The sequence below is a fragment of the Myotis davidii genome, unplaced genomic scaffold (genome assembly GCF_000327345.1).
Source record: "Myotis davidii unplaced genomic scaffold, ASM32734v1 scaffold323, whole genome shotgun sequence".
NCBI lineage: Eukaryota > Metazoa > Chordata > Mammalia > Chiroptera > Vespertilionidae > Myotis > Myotis davidii.
This window is the reverse complement of record NW_006295491.1, coordinates 1172211-1181063: the sequence shown is the minus strand read 5'-3', so window position 1 is coordinate 1181063 and position 8853 is coordinate 1172211. Positions and strand designations below refer to the sequence as shown.

Genomic DNA, 8853 nt, shown 5'->3' with positions numbered 1-8853 from the left:
CCATGTCCAGCTTCCTTTCCATGTTGCAGCCAGGTCCAGTTCAACATTCAGGCGAATTAAAGTCCATTAGGCCATTCTGTGGATGAACGCAGGGGAGCACGCCCCCTGCCACAGGGGTCAGGTGCAGGCAGCAAGGGGGAGGCCAAGAGCCAAGAGGAGAGAACTCTCTTTGTTCAGAAGTGTAAATATTCCGTTTCGAGCCCTGGCAGTGGCCATGCCTATTCCGGCCAATTACTTGTTCCCAGGTATGATTGACAGACAGGGAAGCACCTTCCCATGTCAATCAGACCTTACTGGGCATGTGTCTTTGTAAACTGCCTTTGTCCAGTCACCTGGGAACACTCACTTGCAGAGTGTTAGTTAGCAAAGCTGTATATGGAATGCTATCTTATCTTGTCCTCCCTTTACTCCTTTCCTGTTAATAGCAGCCAGGTTATTACAACGGTATCAACATCATTACCATTTCTTTTTTGTGGTGAGAACATTTAGGTCTACTCTCTTGGCAGCTTTCAAGTGCATAACACAGTATTGACTGTTATCACCGTCCTGTGCACTAGATCCCCAGAACTTATTCATCTTCTAACTGGAAGTTTGTACCCTTTGACCAACTTCTCCCGATTTCCCTCACCCCCCAAGCCTGGAAACCACCACTCTACCCGAGAGGGAAATTAATAGCACTAAATGCTTTCATTAGCAAAGAGGAAAAGCTGAACAATAATCTAAGCGCCCACCTCAAGAAGCTAGAGAGAAAGCAAAGCAAACTGAAAGCAAGCAGAAGGAAGGCAACAGTGAAGATAGGATCAGATCCATGAAATTCAAGATAGAAAAACAATAAAGTTGGTTCTTTGGAAAGATCAACAGAATTGACAAGCCTCTAGCAAGACTGACAAAGAAAGGGAGAAAAAAGAGACAAACTACGAATACACATGGACTCTGCAGACTTCAAAAGGATACTAAGGAAATTCTAGGAACAACTCCACACGCATCAATTTGACAACTTAGATGAAATGGACCAACTCCTCAAAAAGGACAAACTCCACAACTCACCCAATATAAAATAAATGATTTGAATAGCCCTACAATGATTAAGGAAATATAGCTCATAATTTTAAAACTCCCCCCAAATAAACCTCCAGACTCAGATGGTTTCACTTGAGAATGCCACCAAATATTTGAAGAAGGTTTAGCATCAGTTCTACACAATTTCTTCCAGAAAATAGACACTTTCCAGCTTAGCTTCTCATGCCCTGATCCCAAAACCAGGCTAAGACAGCACAAAAAAGAAAACTACAGACCACATTCCTCATGAATATAGATGCAAAAATACTTAACAAAATATCATCAAATAGATTTCAGCCATAAATAAAAAGCTCTCGCCCTAGCTGGTTTGGCTCAGCAGATAGAGCAATGGCCTGCGGACTGAAAGGTCCTCAGTTCAATTCCAGTTAAGGGCACATGCCTGGGGTTGTGAGCTCGATCCCCAGTAGGGGGCGTGCAGGAGGCAGCTGATCAATGATTCTCTCTCATCATTGATGTTTCTGTCTCTCCCTCTCCCTTTCTCTCTGAAATAAATTAACACACAATAAATTAATTTAAAAAAAACAAGTGTCTTAAAAAAAATCTCTCCATGACTAAGTGGTGTTTATTCCAAGGGCGTATGACTCTTTCAGTATTTGAAAATCCGTAAAAGAAAAGAAAAATAAATTGGACTTCATCAAAATTAAAAACTTTTGCCCTCTGAAAGATTCTGTTAACAGGATAAAAAGCTAAGCAATAGACTAGAAGAAAATATTTATAAATTTCATATATGACAAAGGATTTATACCTAGAATGTATGTATCAAGATTCTCAGAATTTAACAGTAAAGGAACCAAATAACCCCACTAGAAAATGGGCAAAAGACATGGTGAGAAACTTCACTGAAAAGGACATACCCATGAAAAGATGTTCCATATCACTAGACATGAAGGGAGTGCAAATTAAGACATGATGAGATATTACTACACAAATTTTAGATAGCTAAAATTAAAAATATTGACAATGCCTAATGCTGGCAAGTATTCAGAGAAACTAGATCCCTTAGACATTGCGAGTAGGAATGTATAATGCCAGGCAGTCTTTAAAATTGTTTGACAATTTCTTTAAAATATTGAAAATACATTTATCATACAACCCAGCAGTTGCATCCTGGACATTTATCCCAGAAAAATGAGAATGCATGTCCATACAAAGATGTGTACATTGTCATTCATGAAAACTTGGGTATAGTCCAAAACTGAAAATAACCAAGATGTTTGTTGACAGGTTAATGGCTAAACAAACTGGTATGTCCGTACTATGAAATATTACTCAGCAGTAAAAAGGAAGACACTAATGATATACTCAACTGCTTAGATGCATCTCAGGGGCATCTTGCTGAGTGGAAAAAGCCACTGTCAAAAATATCACATACTGTATGATTCTATTTCTGTACCCTTCTTGAAATGTTAAAATCACAGAGAAGGAAGGCAGATTAGTGGTTGACAAGAGTTAGTGATGGTGGGTGAAGGGAAGTATGTGAGACTGTGGAGAGGCAGCAGGAGGGAGATCTTTGTGAGGATGGAATAGTTCTGTGTGATGATTGTGGTGGTGGTTATATGAATCTATAATTGTGATAAAATGATACACAACTATACATATACATCCCAAAGTCAGTTTGCCATTGGGGGAAATTGGGTGAAGGGTACACAGCCTCTCTCTTGACTATCTTGGTGGCTTTCTGTGCATCTATAATTATTTCAAAATTAGAAGTTAAAAAAACAAATTTAAAAGAAGAATTTAAATATATTTTCATGATTTCAAAATAAAAAGACGAATTTAAATATATTTTCATGATTTCAGAATAATAATATGAATGGCATTTGGCACTTTGGGCATAAAAAAATAAAACTGCTCACATTCTGGAAAAAAAATAACACTAACACACTATTTTGAGGCTATACAGTCTTTGTCAGACTGCCAAAGGGGTCTGTGATACAAAAAAAATTTTTTGACTTTTTTCTAAATTAAGAATAAAGCTGTTAAATTGTCAAACTGAAGAAGACTTCTTTTCTTCGTGTAGACACCTGCATGGATCTAAACATGCATGTACAGACGGGGCTATTCATCTTTGCCAATGTGGCCCTGTGCAATGCACATGAGAACCCAGAGTGCACTGGTTAAACCTAGTAGCACTCAGATGCCTCTGAGGACAGCAATGGTCAGCAACTTAAATCTGTTATATGTATCTACTTCTCAGAAAAAGGGTTGAGACTATAAATGTAACACTACTTTCATTTCTGAAATATGTTTTTTTTGCTTAATTATCCCAGTGGGCATCTACATTTGAAAGAGGCCTTCTATGTCTGATGGTAAGCCAGAAACCAACAGGGCACCAAGTCACAAAGCACGTCAGTGTAGGACCACATATGATGAGCTGTGTTGTGGCCCTCGTAGCACCTGCCTGGTTACACTGCCTTTCAGAACATCTGATGGGCCAAACACAACGGCCCAAAGAAACCAGACTGGGCCTTGCAAAGAAGTGTTCCTGATCTTTTTATGTCATCATAGCAGAAGCTTACAGAACAAAAGACCACCTCCTATCCAAATGTACATGTTGATTTATTATACTGTATTCTTTTCTGAAAAGAAAAAAAATAATCTCTATTTCTCATCGCCTATTATGACTCAGGGCCATTCTTATGTGATCGAGTGGCTTATTTTTCTCACTTAGGATTGTGGATAAAAGAGGGATGTAAGGCTAGAAGGGGAAATGTGAGGGTTTGAGTGAGAAATAAGACTGATTCATTTTTTAAGCACCATCCAGGGCAGTGGTCGCCAACCTTTGGACCTCACGGACCACCAGGGGTCCACGGACCACCGGCTGGCGACTGCTGATCCAGGGCATTCCCCTCCAGTCTGTAAGAACATAAGTATGATCTGGTGGCCAATGGCATGTTCTTTGTCAGTGACGCTCAGTGTGAGGAGAAAAAGCAAGGTAAGTGGAGGGAGGGGTGGTATTGTATATTTGATAGTGACCTGAACAAACCTAGATACACATGCTTTTACAAACATTAGTAAACTCCTATTTCTCATCGTATTACTATAACTTTTCCTGTAACACCCTGTCCTTTTTTGGCAGGTTTTTGATGGAAGTGGATCATTTCTGTCCTACATTAACACATCCGCTGACCCACTCTATGGTCCCCAAGGCCTGGCCCTGACTTCAGATGGTCATGTTGTGGTTGCAGACTCTGGGAACCACTGTTTCAAGGTCTACCGGTACTTACAGTAACGGCGGGCAGCTGGACGGCCCCTGGCAAAGGTCTTGCACTATAAACTGGAATGGATTTCTCGCCGCGGGACCAGATGATACTAGACTTTTCACGCTAGAAGGAATCATTGGTGAATTTTCCAAGGTTATTTCTGAATGTAACAATTTCCTTAAAAACTGCATATTTGATTTCTGTAATTGACCTTTAGGGTCAAAAAGAATCTATAAAAACCGCAAAGTTTTACACCTGTGAACTATGGCTTATAGGACAGGGATGTATGTAGTTAAACCAATTGTGCAAATCAAACAAGCGTTAAAAAAAAATACCTGGGAGAGTTAAAGGTATTTGTTAAGCCTGTGAACGGTAGCCTTTGCACAGAGCTTCCAAAAACAAAGCAGAACAAAACAAAAAAACAAAATCTGTTGTAGTTATATACTTTAACCTCGGTCACAAGGCCTGGGGGACCTTCTAACCTCACTTTTACACTTGGTATTACTCTTGTGACTTTTTTGGCTATCAGTAACTACATATAAATTACTTTAGAGAGAAAAAAAATAAGACCGTCTTGCAAAAGTCCTCTCATCTGTGATTACCAGGCCTCTGAGTTGAGCACTTAAAAATAAATGTGAACTTTCTCTCCTTCCTGGGTTAGATCAAAGATCCATTTTTGGGTTCTTTTCACCTTCTCTCTCCTAGTCACCTTGTATTGAAAAACAAAGTACATTTTTTTCAGGGAAACCTGAAACTCCTAATGCTTTGAAAAGCATATTCTAATAGTAATGCTACCTGTTGGTAAACCAACAGCCCAACTCCAGATCAATGCACTGGATGTCATCAAGAAAAAGTTAGTCATGTTTTATGTGCCATGTTCTCACATGTGTCTCTCCTCTTCCACTTCATGAAAGCGAAAGCTTTACCTCCTGCAAAATGTCAGCACATGTAGTAGGACACCAGTATCCTAGGACAGAGAGCCATAAGTAGCCCCTCGGAGGACGGATGGTGTCAGCCAAAGGCATGTGACTGAGTAATGGTTTCCCCTTAGAAAGCAAGTGTTACCAAAGTTGTGAAAGCGTTACAGGTAAGGGCATGTTATGGTTATTTATCATTGTCTAATGAATAGTAGAGGCATTAAAGGACTATGTATACATGATTAGGGTAAGGTAGAATGTATCATATATATCTATATAGATAGCTGAATCTTTCGTGTATTGACATAGGCAGCCCTCTGAAAGACAGAAGCAGCGTCCAGCCTTCCTTCAGCACATTCCTTTTACGGAGCAGCCTCAAGCCATCCTGTCCTAGTAGAACAAGCCCTAAAGCAGATATTTAATCTTTGCCATTTTCCAGGAATGATGGTATCGGCTGACGTTGCATCACAAAATGACCTTCTGGTCTTTCAAAAAAAAAACAAAAACAGGTCAAAAGAGAAAAGTTAAATTTGAGTTACATTTAAACGAAGTATAAATGCATTTTGAGAAAAAGTAAGAATAATTTAGCTGGTTATTAATCTGTCATTGGTACTGTAAAATAAGATGTGGTTTATTTTCACTGTTTAATTTTCTACTCAGTTCTACCAAATAGGATGTCATGTTTGGCATTTTCGTTAATGACTTTGGGATCTTTTCACTGAAAGCACCTTAGAACTGTACTATAAGAAAACATTTTCCATATGTATAATTATATGAATGTGATGTTTATTGCTTTTTAATTTATAATTCAGCCCCTCTCTTATATAGGAATTTTTTTTAAATTTAGAAGGGAAATCTAGCTACTCCCAATTGTCTATCAAATTTATGCCCAAATCAACCTCTGAAAAAAATTTTTTTCAGAAAGATTTACATTTAGATTTAGTACATCTTTAGTTAGGTAGAGTTTTCAAAATATTGAGGTTGTGATAAAATTATAAAATTTAGTAACATTTTTAGAATGTTAAGACACTGTTTCCTAACATGAGTTGAAATAAGTCTTTGAATTTAAATATTCATATTTAATGAGTGCCTACTAGGAGCCAGGCTGTTCTTGGCACTGGGGACTTAGTGATGGAGGAAACAGACAAAATTCCTGTAAGTGGAACTTACACTCTAAGGAGGGAATTTCATTTTGCTCTTTATTAATATTCTGCATAAAAGATAAGCTAGACTTCTGATAGCTCCTAGACTACTTAAAAGAAACTTTTAAAAATTGGTTAAATTCATTTTAGTTTATTTCCACAAGTAAAAAATGGCTTCCTATTTAGATTCTGTCACAGGCTATTGATATTAAGACTAGTTTACTTAAAGATTGGTTTGTTTTGGGGTTTTTTGCACAACATTTAAATTATATGTGTGAATTCAGAAATTGAGCAGCTATCATACAGTATAATGCTGGATATCTCAATTAGTAGATTGAAGACAAAGCTAATTTTTTTTTTTTTTACATATGACTATTGGCACAAACTGGAATGGAAGAAAAGGTACTTTGATTCAGACCTGTTTATCTGTCACTAAAACACATGCATTCCAGGAAACACTGTATTCCTCCCTCCCCCACCCCCCAAAAAAAATATGTAATCCTGTATGTTAAAATATAAATAACATTTCATATTTGGATACATATGTGCATTTACTGTATTTCTTGGTAAGCATATTTTAGGGGGCAAAGTGCTGCTAAGATACAAATAGACAAGATTTAACTGAAATTTTGTCACATTCTGTGGAAAATGGTTTCTGGTAAACTGAGAAGGAAATTTAAAGTGAAGTGACTTTCTTCTGGGCTACCATTATTGCTTGATTTCTCTTTGTCAAGTGTACAGAACCTGTCATACATTCATGATTAAGTAGCACTGAAAAATTATCCCTTCAAATTTCCCCTGGGCACTATGGTCAGATATTGCCAGTTAGAATGTAAAGGTCAGTGACAATGCATTTCTTCCCAATACAGACCTCCCCTGCTGGACACGGGTGGTAAAGATCACTTGACCATTCAGAAACACGTGAATAAAAAGCCTTTATGACTTTGCCATTTCTTAGTGGTACTTAGTATTTTGCTCAAACGTTCATCTCCAGTAACGAAACAAGTCCCCAAGTTTCCTTATTTTCATTTATCCCTTGACTAGATTTGAGGCAAATAAATACTACAGGTCCATGAAACTAGAACACACTTGCTTCTACTACTAAATATACAGGGTATGTCCTAACACGGAATTAACTGGAATAGCAGTACACTAGCAAGTGACTGTGGATCCTTAACATTAAGGGATTCACACAAATGCTTTGGCAGTGCCTACTGAGTTAATTGGAGGGAATGCCAAATACACGTCAGGTCATCTGTAGATTGCTTCAAATGGTAAAAACCTTTTTGTACATTTGGACTCTACAGTATCCTCTCTATTCACCAGCCCGTGAAAAGGAAGGAGTATTTTTAGTTTCACAATTTTTAAAAAGACCTTTCCAGGTAGGGTAAAAATAAAGCTATTTGCTGCAAACATGATCTAAGTTGTAATAAATACTGTTGCATTCTCTAAACGTTGCAGGGTTTTAAAATTTACAATTACTTTAATATTTTTGATAACTAGGAATCTAGTATTGCCATAAAGGAACTAAGTGCCCATTAAAGATTTGTTTGGTATAAATAAATAATTTTTTTGTTTTGTTTTAAATGACAGTAAGCTACAAATCATGGTGTTAACCTTAAACTTTCCCAAGCTGAATCGTGTGGCAGTGATCGTGTGGTTGGTTTGTGGAGAACGTATGAAAGCTATTAATATTCTAAAACCAATTGATAAATTGGCTATGTTGTTCCAATGAATGTACAGCATTTCCATTAACCTTTGAAAGCAGCACAGCCTTAAACGCAATGCTTTTGCTTTGTGACTCGGAATGTTTTGTCATTAACAAGAGTGTATTCTTGTAATATAATTCTTTATATCGTTTTCAAGTCTGGCCTTTCAATCCTATGTATGAGTAAACAGATTTCTTTTGCTTCCTTTTTTTTCGTTTTCAATTTTGTACATTCCATCTGTAAAGGTCTGTTTCATACGTTCTGTGTACAGAACACTGAGCCTCCTGCTCTCTGATGTTGATTCTGTTTGATGTATGCTCATTTGTTCTTTTATGAATCAAAATGCTGACTGCCTATTTAAAGAAAAGAATAAACGCTGTGCATCGGAGTGTTTGTATGTTCGTAGCTGCATACGTACCACAGTATTTTGGATGCTTTTAGTGTAAAATAAAACTTTAATTCTGTCTTGAAACATAGGAGAAACAAGATTCATGCGTATTATCTTTACCATGCACAAAAAAAATCTCAAATCATTATAATAAAGCTTGTTTTCTCCGTTTCCAGGGTGAATGTTTGTTTATTTAACTTAGTCTCTTTTCTAAGGTAGGGCAGCGAAGGGATGTTCTAGAATTTGCGGAAGGTAGCCATCCCGCCACCGAACCCCTGATACTAGTGAGAAGGTCCCGCCCCAGCGCGGCCGCCAGGGGTCGCTGCGCGCCTTCGGGGCGAAGGCCGGTCACGCCCACAGCTTCCCTTTCGTCGCTCCGCCCCCGGGGCGGGGTTGGCGCCAAAATCAAACCCT

The 8853-nt window shown here is 38.0% G+C and overlaps 1 protein-coding gene across 9 annotated transcripts in view; it reads left to right on the top strand.

Annotated features, from left to right (window-relative positions):
- TRIM2 (tripartite motif containing 2) overlaps positions 1-8610 on the top strand; it is a 135759-nt gene extending 127149 nt beyond the window's left edge. For all 9 annotated transcript variants that reach the window (XM_006770112.2, XM_015568046.1, XM_006770111.2 and 6 more), the window contains exon 12: positions 4160-8610. In XM_006770112.2, the coding sequence (XP_006770175.1) occupies positions 4160-4312 (153 nt within the window). In that variant the 3' untranslated portion in view covers positions 4313-8610. The remainder of the gene's footprint in view (positions 1-4159) is intronic.
- Positions 8611-8853: the final 243 nt, after the last annotated feature.